The 15,624-nt window shown below is 34.0% G+C and overlaps 2 protein-coding genes across 6 annotated transcripts; both read right to left on the bottom strand.

Moving 5' to 3' along the window:
* Nucleotides 1-2,958: 2,958 nt before the first annotated feature.
* Nucleotides 2,959-5,510, bottom strand: LOC121240671 (12S seed storage globulin 1-like). The gene is made up of 3 exons (XM_041138165.1): nucleotides 5,053-5,510; nucleotides 3,560-4,280; nucleotides 2,959-3,445 (listed from the first exon to the last, which is right to left on the bottom strand). Exons 1-3 carry the CDS (start codon nucleotides 5,246-5,248, stop codon nucleotides 3,292-3,294), a joined length of 1,071 nt encoding a protein of 356 aa, XP_040994099.1. The 5' UTR covers nucleotides 5,249-5,510; the 3' UTR covers nucleotides 2,959-3,291.
* A 2,067-nt stretch (nucleotides 5,511-7,577) lies between these two features.
* LOC121240670 (UDP-galactose/UDP-glucose transporter 5B-like) lies at nucleotides 7,578-15,079 on the bottom strand. Of its 5 annotated transcripts, none has more exons than XR_005935581.1 (13): nucleotides 14,726-15,078; nucleotides 14,463-14,632; nucleotides 13,280-13,393; nucleotides 12,976-13,068; nucleotides 12,752-12,817; nucleotides 11,538-11,636; nucleotides 10,531-10,610; nucleotides 9,719-9,831; nucleotides 9,044-9,132; nucleotides 8,877-8,963; nucleotides 8,702-8,770; nucleotides 8,444-8,616; nucleotides 7,578-8,051 (listed from the first exon to the last, which is right to left on the bottom strand). XR_005935581.1 is itself a non-coding variant. In XM_041138164.1 (12 exons), the coding sequence occupies exons 2-12, from the start codon at nucleotides 14,574-14,576 to the stop codon at nucleotides 8,512-8,514; spliced, it is 1,029 nt and encodes a 342-aa protein (XP_040994098.1). In that variant the 5' UTR covers nucleotides 14,577-14,632; nucleotides 14,721-15,079; the 3' UTR covers nucleotides 8,281-8,511. The 5 variants fall into 5 exon arrangements, 2 of the variants coding, with proteins under 2 accessions (XP_040994098.1, XP_040994097.1); XR_005935582.1 differs by having other exon boundaries at nucleotides 7,578-8,042; XR_005935583.1 differs by lacking the exon at nucleotides 7,578-8,051 and adding an exon at nucleotides 8,058-8,261.
* Nucleotides 15,080-15,624: the final 545 nt, after the last annotated feature.

Below are 15,624 nucleotides of genomic sequence, written 5' to 3'. Positions count from 1 at the left end.
CCGTTTCGGTTTTTAAATTATCAACACCGATGCATACTAGTTCAATTCCAAAATTTGTCGAAACCCAAACTAAACTGAACCTATTAACCCCTACTTTGAAAAGTCTTCTTACAAGCGATTTCGCATACCAAATCGCGTACCAATTTTAAATGTAAAGCATTTGTTTAATGAAATAATACGAATAAAAGATGAAAATGATTTTCGTGAGACGGAAGACCTTATTCTTCTCTAAAAAAAAAATTGCTTTTAGTTTTTTTTTTATAATAAAAAAAACTATATAAATATTGGTACGCAATTTGGTGTATTAAACCACTTGTACCTAGAAGTCCCTACAAAGTTTGGCCTAGAAGAAGTGATATTAATGGGAGAACCGATATGTACTAATTAATTCCCATAGCATATGTTGTTGAAATCCCACCTGCGCTGTAATTTTCTTGGGGCTAGCCCCAAGATCTAGCATTAGATTATATAAATGGAAAAGTAAGATTAGATATAGTTTTTAGGTGTAAAAGTCTACCACAATTATTTTGAACAAAAAAAAAAAGGTGAGGCCTATTATAAAAATAAAAAAAAAAAGAAAAAAGAAAAAAAAAAGTAGTACTATTACAGTTATAAAAAAATTACATAAAAATAATTCACAAATCGATATGGTAATTTTATGTAGTTCGTTAGATCTACTTTATAATAAAAGTAACTTTAAAATTTAAAAAACTATGCACATCATATCACATCAGTTTGTAAGATTACTTTGTATAATCTATTTATGGTTAAAATATTTTTTATTTTAAAAATGTACAAATTATTTCTAAATGAATGGGTACTATTCAGGAATTAGTTAGGATAACTAAAGTCAAATATAGTGGAAAAATAAAAATAAATTTAAAAAAAAAAAAAAAACTAAAAGTTTTTGCTTCTCTTGCCAACAAAGAAGCTATAAATTTATTGTTGTGCATAGAGGGAGTACCAGATTAGGGCATGTAAATCAATAATCGGTACGGGGAGATAGATGTTTCGTACCAAGTTAAATACCAGTTATTTTGGTGTGTTTCAATCAATACCGGCTAGTTTTATGTGTAGGCCGAAATTTTATATTTTGTATTTTTAGCGTATTTTCATAATTTTCACTCTAATTCTCATATCTGAAAATTATTTTCTTAACTTTTTTTAATCTAATTTTCTCGAAAACTAAAAATCAAATCCATATTCTCGTTTTTATGATGAAGATGAGTGATTATTTTTTTTAATAGTTGGATTGAGAACTTAGAAGTATTATTGAGTTTTATAAATATGTATTTTAACTTTTTAAGACTTGCATTGATGTTATTTTGAAATATAATTTATACATATATAATTAATTTATCTATATATAGATTATCTCGAAATGATATCCAAAACGGTACCATATCAAAATATTTTGTTCCAATGACTTAACTAAAATGGTTTTCAAAATGGTATTCAAAACTTTAATCTTGATGGCTGCGCATACAATTATTATTCGTTTTCAAACGAGCTTGAATTTATATATGAATTATTTAATTCTAAAAATTAATAGATTCTTTATATTGTATATATTATAATTTTATGTACAAACTTTGACAGGTAAACTTTGAGTACTCATGAATATCTTTGTATAACTCATAATACATATATATATATATATATATATATACACAAATTACTCATAAAAATCTAAGCAATGAATATTATTAGAAACATAATTTCTTCTGATATTTTTCAATATTTAAGATATTCTCGTTATAAGGTTAAAGATATTTTTAATATTTTTAAATATTATTTGTCACATGTAATGAACATGTTCAAGGAGCAATTGAGTATATGTCACGTAAGAATTGTGAAGCCAGCTCATCATAAACAAATCAGTCAAGAGGAAAAGCACTTGCCTGATTTGGATTTTTCTTGCATATTCTTTTTTTTTTTTTTCAGAATACAGCTATATGTACTTATATGTTTACTTGTATTTTTTTTTTTTTTTTTTCAGTCTTCGCAAAGGCTTTAACTTGAATTGGATTGTAACATCAATTAGGATACTTTAAGTGGACTGTCTTCACAAAAGCTTTATTTCTATTTATTCTCGTTGCAAATGGTAATTCTTGTCGTAAAATAATTAATCATAAATACCAGATTTTCTTATAGTAAATTTGATGGGAGTTGTATGGTATAATTATCATAACTTTGTGCTCATGACCGGCTCATTTAATAAGTCAATTGTCAAAGGCCTGTGACTTGATTGACATAATTCACAGCTTCAAAAAATAACGTCTAGAATTCGAAACCCCCCTCCCCTAAATATATCAAAAAAAATAATAATAAGCCAATTGAATCGGATTCAAGTTTCTTTTATTTGACTTAATATATATTAAAAAATTAAGGAATTTGGAGATATAAATTATCTTCTAACTATGAACCATATGAATCAAGTTAGTTGATAGAAACAAAAGAAGTATCAGATCTGATTAGGGAACGAAACACACCTAAAGGAACCAAAAAATAATCGAGACTATTTATCATTCAATTCTACTACAATGGAGTTGTTAGCTGTACTGAGAGGCCTACAATTCTGTCTTCCACTTGAGATTCCTAAATTGGTGGTAGAATCCAACTGTTTAGTATTGGTGCAAGACCTACAAGCTAGTAAGGAGTCTTCCTCATCAAATGGTAATATGATAAAGGATGTTAAAGATCTAATGAAGCATTTTACAGATTTGCATATTCAACATGTTTATAGGAAAGGAAATGGGGTAGCTCATAGCTTCTCAAGATTTGCATGGAATGTAGTTGATGTCTAGATGTGGTGGGACCAGGTCCCAACTTTTGTGAATCATGCACTTTGGTTTGATCAGTTTGCTATGTAATGTTTCTCATGAATGAAAGTTTGTTGATTATCAAAAAAATAAAAAAATAAAAAAACATCGGCTAAATAACATCGATACAATTTTCTTGACTAGGATATATAAAAAGAAAAAATTATGGGTTCTTCTACTCAACAGCCTTACACCACACACTTGCTGACGTAGACTTTTATTTTTTATTTTTTTTCTCTCAATAAGTTTGTGGTATAGGGCTGCTGAGTAGAATTCGTTAATCTAGAAAATTCCAGAGACACACAAACCAACTCCGATTAACTTATATAACAAATCAACCAAATTAACTAAAATTCCAGGATGAAACCAAACACCCAAGTCTGCTGTCATAAAAAACCAGAACAGGCCTACTGCATCATGCTAATCCTTTTTTTTATTGAAGTGAGTAGGAAGCTAATCTTTTTTTTATTCAACTCGGTGGAGGGAAGAAAATGGCATCAGAAGTCCTCTTTGAACGGAAAGAATTTTCAGTATTTGAATCCACATTGAATGCAGCCTCAAGCACCTGAGGAGATAAAGCCTTCCACACAGAAGTCCTTCCTGCTAAGTGAGTGAATATAGGACTGCAACAAAAAAGAAAACCAAAGGGGTAAGACACTTGACTAGACATGATAACCCAATGTATTATAAGGCTAAAAAGAAGCATATCTGGCTGTGAATGTGGAAAACGTCCTTACTTTGGGGTGGTGATGATAGAGAACCACTCCATACCATCAGGAGCAGCAATCTTCGAAACAACAAAAAACCTCGGCACGATGAACAAATTACCAGCTTTTACAGTTGTTTCCAAGACCCTGCGACCATCAACACCAACAACTTGAACACGGCCACTTCCCCTGACAATATAAGTCACCTGCAATGCAGAGTCACAAGAGAATCCAGGGGAGCACATGGCACTCCCATCCAATCTAACAAGGTCAGCCCCAAGACCAACTTCACCAACCAAAGGAAGGTTGTTTGTGTTCAAGACCACAACCCTTCCACCTTTCTCAATGTCCACATCTAAAGGAGCCTCCTCACAATTCAGTGCCATACCCTCTCTATCTTTCTTCTTTGGTTCAGGGATTTTAAATTTCTCATCAAGCTTGACAATGCCATTGCCTGATTGCTTGCCAACAAGGGTCTTAACAAGGTTCTCATCCAAGTCCCAGGCTCGGCTCACAAACTCAATCGAAAAGCCGGTGAAGATTCCATTGGAACCAGTCAGGAAAAAATCAGTAAACTCACCAGTTTTGTGAGCTTTAGAAGTATCTCCCAAGAAAAGTACAGCTAACTCTGTATCCTCTTTATTGTACCACCATGTAACAACACCAAAAGGAAGGGCAATGGCATCACCTTTTTTAATTTCAAGGACCTTCTCTTCTGATTCAGGAAGGACAATTCCAGCTACACCATGTCCTATCAAAAAGAAAAATCAAATGTGTAAGTAAACATGGAGGTAAAACTAAATTAGTCCTATACAAATTAACATAAGCTTATTTATTGGCTGGCTCATATCTTATCATTGGTCTGTATAAAGTTATCTAGACGGTATTTTCAACAAGTTTACTGAATATTCTTGGAACTGCTTTCAAAAAGAACTCTAATTAACCCTTCTGCTACAAGCCCAATAGCAGAATAATAGTCCTTCAAAGATCAAGTCATCAAGCCGATTGTTCTTACAGGACTAGACACAGTCAGTAATCGTTTCAACACCTAAATGCTTGAAATAATTTTTTTTTCCAAAATGATTCAAACAATCCGATTACCTTCTTAACTATCAGCACTCAAAAAAATTATTGCAGAAATTAGATCTAGCTCAAAGCCTCAAATGGAGTTTCCCACCGTCCTTTGGGACAGCAGAAACTGAGGTTCAAATCACCCATTAACAAGCTCAGTCTTCCTTGAAAATAATTTGTCTAAAAACCCAATATAATGATAACAGTAAGAAGCAATCTTCTATCGAACAATATATCAAGATTGTATAACCAGGAAAAAAAAAAAAAAAAAAAAAGATACATCTACACCATAAATTAATAATCGCAGAAACAGAAAAGCTAATCACCAAATACTAAACAGCATCTCAATACATTGAACGATCGAGTCCAACAACATAAAACTGATCGAAAACCATAAACTGACACCCACAAAAAACCACAATACGAAAATCTGATAAGGAGCATATATATACCTTGGAGGACATAAGCAACCTTGGCAGAATCAGAGTAACGAGGAAGAGCAAAACCATTCTTCTCAAGGGCCAACTTGGCGGCACCAATGTTCCCTTCACGCAGCATGGGAAGCTCAGATGGGGACCATGCAAAGTACGAACCACCATCACCTCCGTACACCTTCTTAGCTAACTTGGGAGAAAGATCAAGCTCCATTAGTTTCTTTCTTTTTTTTCCCACGTTGTCTTTCACTTTCTGCGAATCCAAACACCGAAGCGAGAAGTGTATATAATATGCGTTAAAACAGTGTATGTGTGTGTATATATAACCGTCGGTAGACTGTTATGCAGATAATTTTGAAACCGAAAGATTTTGGATATCTCTTCGGATTGGTTAAGAAAAGAGATACTCATTGAAGTAAAAGGACTTGAATATATACTTAGTTCCCTATTAGGTTTCTCGTACCAATTAAGAAGCATAAAACCGCTGAACTACGCAACGGATTATCTACTTGCGGGTGATTTGAACGGGCGAATTACTTTGTTACATGGTAAACCTCTCTCTCTCTCTCTCTCTCTCTCTCTCTCTCTTTTTGACAAATGTTAAATGTATTTAAGAAAAACATACAAAAAACTTATTTATCCATATATCAATTATTGATACGTTGAAAATCATCAAATTCAAAATAACAAATTTAAATTTAAAAAAAAAACTAACAAAATAAGTCTGGTAAGTAAAAGTATAAGTACATATAGTACCAGGCTTTTTTTATTATTATTATAATAGCTGATCACTTTTCGATATTAATAGTTGATTTAAGAGATTTTTTATTCCTAAATAAATGTCCATATTTAATTATAAATAAACTAAAAATACATTATGATGTTTTAAATTGTTTTTATTTTATCATATACCTTTCAATTACTTTTGTTTTAACTTTTTTTAATATATAGAATTTGAAGGTAAAATTATTGGAAGAGGGACGGGTCAAATTAATGGTAGATCAAAGCAAAATCATTTTTATCCGAGAGATTATTCCATCCGATTGATTCGTTCCAACCATCCTCGTAGGACTGTTATGTGGGTTGAATATTATCCGGTCTGAACTGAAATCGGTTTATATATCACAATTTATCCGACAGATTATTCCATCCAATTTAGGCCTCGTCTCGTTTAGTTACACAGTTAAGATAAAATAAAATATTTTGTTAAAAATTAAATAAAATATTATTAAAATATTAATTTTTAATATTAATTTTGTTTTAGAATTTAAAAAAGTTAAATTATTTATTATATTTTATGTAGAAGTTTAAAAAAGTTATAATGATTATATAAGATAAGATGAGATGGTTTTGTATTGTGAAACCAAACCACACCTTATAATCAAAATTGAACAACACTTGCCGCAAACGGTCCACGAAACGGCATCGCGAATCTCCCCAGAGGTGGCTGTTAGGAATGATAAGAGAAAAAATAAAGTAAAATATGTGAAATTAATCACACACGATACAATTTCAGAACTCCAAAACAATAATACAGCATAATACTAAACCCTAGTCAGCAGATCAAGTTGGATCAAGTGCCAAAACAAGTTAGAAATTACCAGTCCGAAAGCCTTCGCTTCATGGCCCAAGCGTCGTTGAAAATCCACAACAAATCATTGTCGACAGATCATCAAACCACCACAAACACGACCAAACTCCACACAAAAATCCAACAGTAGCCAGCTAGGACCACCACTCGGTGGCCACACACAAGGGCCATCCTTTTCATTGCTTCTTTTTCTTTTTCAAATTATATTTTCTTTTTCTACTTTTTGTTGGTGGAATAGATGATTGCGAGCGATGAAATTATTTGCGGCACCGCAGTACTTCGGGAAATAGACAAAAGGCCTCTTTTGGAATTGCGGTAGAAATCTTAAAAAGTGTAGTTTTAGACTCTTAAAAGTTATTTAATGAAAAAATTACATTGTTTTAATGTTACATATTAAAACACTTTTAATCTCAAATAAGCTAAAAAGTAAGTTTGAAGAAAAGCATTATTTTAATACTTTTCCTCAAACGAGTTTTTTCGAATAATTCCGGATAATACAAAACGTAATTCAAATTTTAAAAATACTATCAATGAACAAAAATACATATATAACTTTTAGATAATTATAATTTTTAACCTTTTAAGGATATGGTCATAATATTTAAAAATTCAAATAATCGTCATTTCTACATTCGAAAGTATTTTTTTTAATTTGTTTCCAAACAAACATAACGTATTTTACTTAAATTATAAACTATAAGCTCTAAAGTTATAAGTTATATTTTTCACCACAATCACAAACATGCACAAAGACCATTGTAATTATGGCTTTCAGCTTCTAGTTTCTCGGACATTCTTGCAAACCCTTCCAATCTTTGCTGTCAAGGTTCTAGTCATTTAAGTTCCAAAATTTATTAGGTGATAAAATAATTGAGCTCTAAATTTATGGGTTCTCTAATTTATTGATAAATGCATCCCCTCGTATGAACACACTATTTGCACGGCAATATACTCTTAGAATCAAACTATCGGGTCTGTAGACAACTATGAACAGCTTCAATGCAGTTTTGGACTGCATATGGAAAAGGAATACTGCAGCAAACTATTCTAGTATTGTCAAAGCAGATTTCTACATCTTTTTCTTCCGAATCCTTGATTACGAAAAACTGAATGATAGTTAGAATGAAACAACCTAGATTGTCAATGACTCATTAGAGACGGACATGGCGATGCCAGCACATGGGACTCACATGCCAGTCGGGGATGGAGCGACCCGAGCCATATCTAGACCACACGTAAGTGTGGCTATTGGAAGTTAGAATCATGCCGCAGCCTGGATTATTAATAATCAAATTGCCAGGCTGGCTCACTCTGCTAAAGAAGGCGGTGCAACTCCAGAGTGGACAACACCATCTAATGAGCTCAGGGCTGGGAGGGGCGAAACAAACATTCCCGCCTGAAGCCTTAGGAACCACATCTGATGAGGCTGAAACAAAAATATGGGGGTAAAAGAGTACTGTGGGATGCGACCAAACATTTCATGTTTCAGCCTCTGAATGCAACTGATGTTTAATTGGCACGTGACTATTTATTGATGTTCAATGTTGTAGAGGTAGCCAAAGGAGTGAGATCAACCAATTGAATTAATTCTCCTTGAGAGAGGAAAAGCAAACATGTACATTGTTTTCAGTAATTCCTATTAAAGACAAAAGCAATTAAAAAAATAAATAATCCAAATGAGAGGCCGTAGGATCCTTTCAACTCAGAATATAATTTTGTGTGCATGCGATGATCCAGGTTTAAGTTAACTAGCTATTGCATTAGCCATATTGGTGTCCAATATGCAGCTTTATAATTAAAATTAAAGCTGCCTATTACCTTAGTTAGAGACTGAGTTGAATGCCATATCTCATAGTAGCCGTAAGACTGACACTCATCGTCGATTACTACACTGGCCTAGAAGCTCCATTTTCTGTAGCTTCTGAAGGTGAAGATCTTTGAGGTGCTTTTCTTAAGAAGCTTTTTGCATATAGGGAACCAAAGACAATAACCTGATCAACATATCAAATGTTATTGTTGGACTCCAAAAATATGAAAAATAAACGGATGAGTGAAGAAATTCATGTTGATGCTTACAGCTCCGATACACTGTTCCCAGCTAAGGGGATGGGCGAACCAGATGCATGACAGCATGATACTCACCAACTTCATCAACAAAGAGAGATCGAGAAGATAACATCCGTCAGAACAGTAGTTTTTGAGGCACAAATGAAAGGAAGATAAAATAGTTGTATGGAGATTTATACTTTACCTGTCGTGTGGTCATAATGGTGGCAAACGTCAGGGCCCCAAAATTACGAATTGTGTAGGAAATGAAAAATTGACTCACAGTTGCAACCTGCAACAAATGGGGTATATAGTGACTAAAAAACTGTTTGAAAAGGAAATGGCAGTAGCTGGAAGATAAAGGTCACTTACAGTGGAAAGCAATGTGATGTCAAAGAAACAATCATTATGGCGATAAACAAAATCTATAGCTGGAAGTAGATGTCCTTGTAACGTAAGACCTAAATTAAAAAGATGAACATCAAAAAAGATCAATCACCAACCACCAAAATGCACAAAGAAAAAACTTGGTAGTACAAGACAAAATGCGCAGAAGAAAAACTAGCATAGAAGTGTCCAAAGTGTCATGACATCATTGCTGAACTTGTGAGATAGGTCATGCTCCGAATAAAGAGCTGTGTAATTATGCATAAAAATGGCACTTAAACAAGCTAGCAAAGGTTTTTTTTATCAGTGAACGAGAACAAGCTAGCAAAGCTCAACGGTCATAAAAGTTTTGAATCCTTACTTGTGAAGAGATAAATCCTATCTTGAGAATTCCACTAAACTAACAATAATCTCTTGTAAAAGATCATGGTGGAGTTAATCTTGAACCCATAGAACACGCATGCTAATAATATATTATTCTTAATGCATTCAAACGCAGCAAAGAAATAAAAATTGTAACACAGCCCATCCATAATGCTTCTGCATGCAGCCCCATTTCCCCTCATATGTCCTCAGATAACCAAAATTTTACCAGTCTTAAAGATGTGGAACCAGAGTCTTAAAGAAGTAATAAGATTGAAAGAACAATAAGGAACTTGCCTGTAAAGCTAAGAATACAAGAACATAATGTTGTGTAGAATATTTGGTTGTGTATATCCATATCATAGCCTTTAAAAAGTTTATCTTGGAATGTGCTCGTAAATCCATCAAACCTGTTAACCACATACATCAGCATATGAATTTACCGAAAACAAATAGACACCCCTCCATAACCCAGTTTAATCATTTAGAAGGTAAGTCCCAAGGTTAACCACAAAACAATCAGAATATAAATGTCAATCACTTCAATCAAGTTGATATGAGGGTGATATGAAATGAAGCACTGAGACAATTGTATGCTATTGCAGTGATAGACAGCTAGCTATATATATCTAATATAATTTAAGAAAATGATTTGTGCAAGCCTAAGGTATACAAGCCCATCAGACCATTTGAAAAACAATGGGAGCCATATGGAAAAAAATCCATTTTTTCATGGCAGGTCCAACTTTTTTCCAAAGGCCCAGTGCGAGGCTTGCATACCCTAGGCATGTATCTAGCATTACTCTATATTTTGTTGGGTAGTATTATTGGCATTTATACAATCACACTCTAGAACTCTAGGTGTTTCAATCTCCCAATGTCTAAGGAGTCAAGCATCAATGCATAAGGTGTACAATAAAGGGGCATTCTCATAGAAATTGTTTTTTTCATAAGTAAGACTTTATTGATTATAATAGAAAATTTACATTATAATAACAGAGTAAAAGAATGATAACATGCATATAAATTAATAGCTAATGCCAAAGAGATTTTTAATTATAGAGATTACTGTCCTAATAATGAGAGGATATGAGTCTAAAATATGATACCCGAGATAACCAATCATTAGGGAGACGCCCCAAGTAGTGTTTTCCCTTCCTCGACTGTATGGGCTGATCTCAGATGCTGCCTACAGAAGAAACACAGAAGAATTATTTCAGATTACAATCCAGTTAAACACAAGAACATGAACTAACTTGCGCTCAACTGGATTTTAACAAGCAGCATTAATTTTATAAAGCAGACATTATGAGAACACAATCCACTACAATATATTTAGTTCAAGACTCAAGTCATGTGCTGTTGTATGTGCTGTCAAATGCCCTTATCCAGTATGCATACCAAAATATTCAAATGACAATGCGGTCATGGTTGTTACTTATCAAAAAAACGTGGTCATGGTTGTGATGAGATAGAGAATGGTCATAATACCAACTCAGATATAAGTGGATAGTATATGTCTTCAAGTAACCAAATTGAGTTTCAAAATAACCTGTGTTACCTGATTTGTAATTGACAGGTGAGAGTTTCAGCAGTTTGGTGGCCAACTACAAAACTAATAATAATTATACTAGCAAGCCGGTGTGGAGGACACCCTCCACACCACCTACATGGCAAGATTTGATTTGCAAGATAATTTAGTTTAAACTTTTTTTGCAAATCAAAACTTGACAGGTAAGTGGTGTGCAAGGTGTGCTCTCCACATTGGCTTACAATATTTAGTACGCCAAAACTAAATAGAACCAGAGAGTAGTGTTGTCATTACACTTGTGAAATAACCAAGCTTCCTCAATTTTCATGGGAAGCGCATTCAAATGGAATTTGAACAAAGTTTCAGTGTATACATGATATATGGCTGCGTGTTGATTTTCAACACTAGTTTTCACGGCACAAACAACATGTATACTAAAAGGGAAAAAGCCTCTGAGCATTAGCTCACACAGTGAAAGGTGGGATGAATGGGAATGGGGCTAGGCCATAGGTTCATATCTTACCAATAAAAATAAGAAAACAAAAGGGAAGGCAAAGAATTGGAGAGCAGCACCACTGCTATTACCGGATATAGAATAAATATTGAACAGCCCAGGGTCACCAGAAAAGCCAACAAATAGTCATGTCCTACGTATTTCTTCTGCATAATAATAGTGCCCCAAACCTGCTTAACAGTAAGAAAAAAGAATAAGGCTTTACCACTTGTAACAATAGGAAGCATTACATGGGGAAGATAATTATTCACCATGTAAAAATAAGGCAAAAGCAATGCAACTCATCAATTGACTAATGAACTTCATCAAACGATTTTCACAAGGGGAAAAGGTGAAGGCACCAAGAAAGAACAGTGAAGACAAAAATAGGGACACGTCTTAATAATGTTACTATTTAACCCTGTCCCCCAGCTATCTTCACCTTCATATTTCTAATAAGCTTAAAGAACAGACATCCAATTCCAGATTGGTGTGACAAGGTTAAAACGAAAGTTACTGTGGTCTAGAATGTGGGAAGAAAAAGGTGTGGACCGAGACTGAGTTAAAACCCATCCTTGCAGCAGACTACGGCTAAAATTTCCAGATATAAGTTTATGATCCAATTTAATATCAGTGCATGCACATCCATCTAAAACAACCCCCCCCCCCCCCAACCCAAATAAAAAATGAAAGAAAATAAAAGAGTAAACGCCAGAATAAAAGGATGACATTGTGAAAAAGGAACAGTAAAACCACATAAACTATCCAGTAAATTTGTTAAATTTGTCATTCATTAAAGCTTAGTTGAGAGGGGGGGGGGGAGAGAGAGAGAGAGAGAGAGAGAGAGATCAATTTGCTTAGCATTTTTCAACAAGAATTTAATTCAACTGCTATGATGGAATGAATTATTTCAGGATAAAGAATGAAGAGATGACAACAAATTCTAACCAATTCCCGAATTTAAAGACTCAAATGAGATCATAAACATGAGAACAGAATTTCTCCACTTCCCAGTCATATAGGAACAGCACTAGAAAGCATAGTGTGAAGCACCCACAACAAGCAGTTCTTCACTTATAAATGTAGGAATACATGTACAGGTTATAGAAATTATTGACAAACCAACAGGCCATAGAATAAAAACATAGTTTGTTTATTCTAAACAATAAAAATGTAACATTCTATTGACTTGATATAATATATTTCCATATTATTAGAACATCCTCGAAAGAGGAAAATCCTAAGATTCAAAGCATTCTTTCGGCATACTGTCACCACCAGAATAAATAAATGTCAATTAACTTACCATAACAGGTATCATTTTAGCACATTTAGCAAGTGTCTGAATGGGAAAACTGACATATTTCAGGGCCTGCAGCAAGCCTTGTATCAGTAAAGTGTATGCAACGGATCAAATTGAAATAAAAGCTACTTTAGTATACTTATAAAGAAGAAAACACAGAAAGCAGATTAGTTTTCCCTATGGATTGAATAATCATGTAATAAATGTGACAATCTACAAAAGATTACCTCATACTGACATGTGGTGGTTAGTATGTTTGATATTGACACGAGGCAGTACTTGTACACTGGAGCTACTGGGTCCAGGGCTTTTTTACTTGCCTAGAACAAAAAGAATTACAGAAGACAATAAGAATTATGGTCTGAAAATTTGCTGAAGCAACGAAAGCAATTCCAGCAGTGCGACCGCATTCTATAGGTTGCAGTTAAAACACAGTTGAAAAATCCAATTGGGTGATTGTCAGTTTTAGACTCTAGGAACAACTTCTACTGACCCTAGAAGCCTAAGAAAATACATTACATGCCTACTCACCAGTAAAGCACCTGCAGAGACAGCCGATGTTGTGATGCGATTGCAGAAAACAAGAAACAGGGAGTATTTAAAATATTCTTTGTTAACCCCATATGGCACTCTCATGATCTTTTCCTGCATAGAGAAGAAATTTCATGAATTGCTTCACTCAAGTGTCTTACTTAGCAATCAAAAGTGCTCGTATATTTGCAACACAGTAATTGCATCAGTCTATGGTGAGTCATTGTGCTAGAGCACATTGGCTTATTGTGTTACACTGAAGAGATATATAGAGAAAAAAATAAAAACAACCCTTGAGGTGCAAAAAAGTATGTACTTAAAATTTAACAATTTTAAAAAGTTCAATTTACAACACAGACTAAAAGCGAATAAGCAGTGCACTTTTAAATTCATCTTAACAAGTTCCTTTATATCAGTTAAACAAAAATAAAAATGCATGGGCTCCCATGGTAGAAGATTTGGCCTCCACTAGAGTAACAAAGAGTTAGCAAAAGGCAAGCATTCAAATGCACAGCTACCACGGTATTCCTCTGCCATAAAAGAGGACTCATGAATCGAAAAACAATGCCCACCTAGTAACGATTGTTTATACTATTGAAAAAGAACAAAAAAAGGCAACAGCTATGTGTGCTTTATATCTGAAAAGACTTGCAAACATAATTTCAAGCATGGCCACTAAAAGGGCAAAAAATAGTTTCTTAAACATCTGAGCGTTTCAAATATAAGATTCTAAAAGCTCATCAATCTAATTGTTCAAAACTGATCACCAGAATCTTCTGCCATTCCACGTATCGATAATTTTTCTTCTTATTTTTATTTTTGATGAGTAATAGATGTTTTAAAAAGCACAAATGGGCGTATCCCATCAATACAGGTAGTATACTAAAGATGGCACCCATCTTCAAGAGATACAAGGAAAGCACATGATTCAATTCCACCAGCTCATCATCAATCTCAAGGTTGTCCAAATCTGAATTAGCCAGTAAAATCAGCATTTCAATAAATTAGTCGGTGAAATAAACGTTTAAATGAACGCAAGATGCACACATGATCGCCGGCAAACCTAATCACATGATAACATAAACAGATGACAATATAAACAGAAACAATCCAAAAGTTATGATCTACAGAGAACACTAAAATAAATTTTAAAAAACAAGTATCGGAAAAAAAATGATGAAACCTGTAAGACCCCGTAGGTGACGAGGGTGGTCATGATTCCGACCACAGAAAAAACCATCTTCCATATCTTGCTCTCCTTCCAAGTACCACCTGCACCTGATGTTGGCTCCGCCATAGCCCATCCACACACACACACACCCTCCAAACCTCTCTCTCTTTCTGTCGTACTCACTTCACCAAAATTCAACAGAAATCACCACAAAAACTATTCTTTTGCAAATTTAAACATGTAATCAAAGAGAGATGACTTGCATATAACCTCACCAAGGCTAAGCCAATACGGCGTCGTGAACAGGCATAGAGCAGGAGATGTGCCGAGTATTGGCTGAACGATTCGCCGGAGGAAAGGGCCGGTTAAAGAAGGGAGCCCGAAGATCGAGGATCAGAGAGATTGAAGAGCGCGCGTGCGAGAGAGGGGGGAGGAAGCAGAGGAGTATGCAACAACTTGGAGCTTGAAAGCGATGAAAAGAAGTGGGAAAGGCTGAACCTTTTTCTTTGTATATAATTAATAAATATATATAGTGGTGAAGCAGTGATTGAGATCACCAGCAGCGGCAGCGAGCATCTTCTTCGGTTGACTCCGGCTACTTTTTCTCGCCCGTTTCATTCTTGGGAGCTAAATTAGTTCCAATATAAAAAGCCAGCTCAGCCTATTGCTCGTAATATTACGCTATTATCCTTCTATCCGTTAGTATGCTAAGGATGGCATTCCGGCGACAAAATCCGTAAATTCAACACAAATACAATATAAAATTAGAGGATTTATAAATGGATTGGATTAATTCTTTAAAACACGATTAATAAACGAGTTAATGACAGTTCGACCCGCTTAATCTGAAATAAACTCGCAATAACCGTTTAAATCTTATTTCAAAATTATAATTTTGTTACTATTGGATTATAATATTAATATTTTTTAATATACTTATATTTTGAATTGTAACTCTAAACCTATGCTTATATTTATTATTATAGGATTTGTAATATTAATTTTATTATAGGTTCAGATTTAAAAAAATATTGGTATTTTTGTTAGTAGGTAATTCTATTGTTTTTTAAAAATATTATGGCTACTATAAATAATTTTAATTTTATGTAAAATTATGTTAATCTGGTCAAATGGGTTATGCATGTTAATTCAACTCCTTTATATAAAATGAGTT

Source organism: Juglans microcarpa x Juglans regia, chromosome 7S, assembly GCF_004785595.1.
Source record: "Juglans microcarpa x Juglans regia isolate MS1-56 chromosome 7S, Jm3101_v1.0, whole genome shotgun sequence".
NCBI classification, from domain to species: Eukaryota; Viridiplantae; Streptophyta; class Magnoliopsida; order Fagales; family Juglandaceae; genus Juglans; species Juglans microcarpa x Juglans regia.
Note: the sequence above shows the minus strand (reverse complement) of the source record. Positions and strands in the feature narration are given on the sequence as shown.

Excerpts from the sequence above, each read along its gene's own strand:
- LOC121240670 (XM_041138164.1), bottom strand. The coding sequence starts at position 14,576 with ATGGCGGAGCCAACATCAGGTGCAGGTGGTACTTGGAAGGAGAGCAAG. Across the intron at positions 10,611-11,537 it reads CAATATTTATTCTATATCCG|GCAGCATCTGAGATCAGCCC; the intron begins GTAATAGCAGTG and ends TTTCTTCTGTAG. Across the intron at positions 9,133-9,718 it reads TTGTATTCTTAGCTTTACAG|GTCTTACGTTACAAGGACAT; the intron begins GCAAGTTCCTTA and ends TTTTTAATTTAG.
- LOC121240671 (XM_041138165.1), bottom strand. The coding sequence starts at position 5,248 with ATGGAGCTTGATCTTTCTCCCAAGTTAGCTAAGAAGGTGTACGGAGGT. Across the intron at positions 4,281-5,052 it reads GGTTGCTTATGTCCTCCAAG|GACATGGTGTAGCTGGAATT; the intron begins GTATATATATGC and ends TCTTTTTGATAG. Across the intron at positions 3,446-3,559 it reads TCTATCATCACCACCCCAAA|TCCTATATTCACTCACTTAG; the intron begins GTAAGGACGTTT and ends TTTTTGTTGCAG.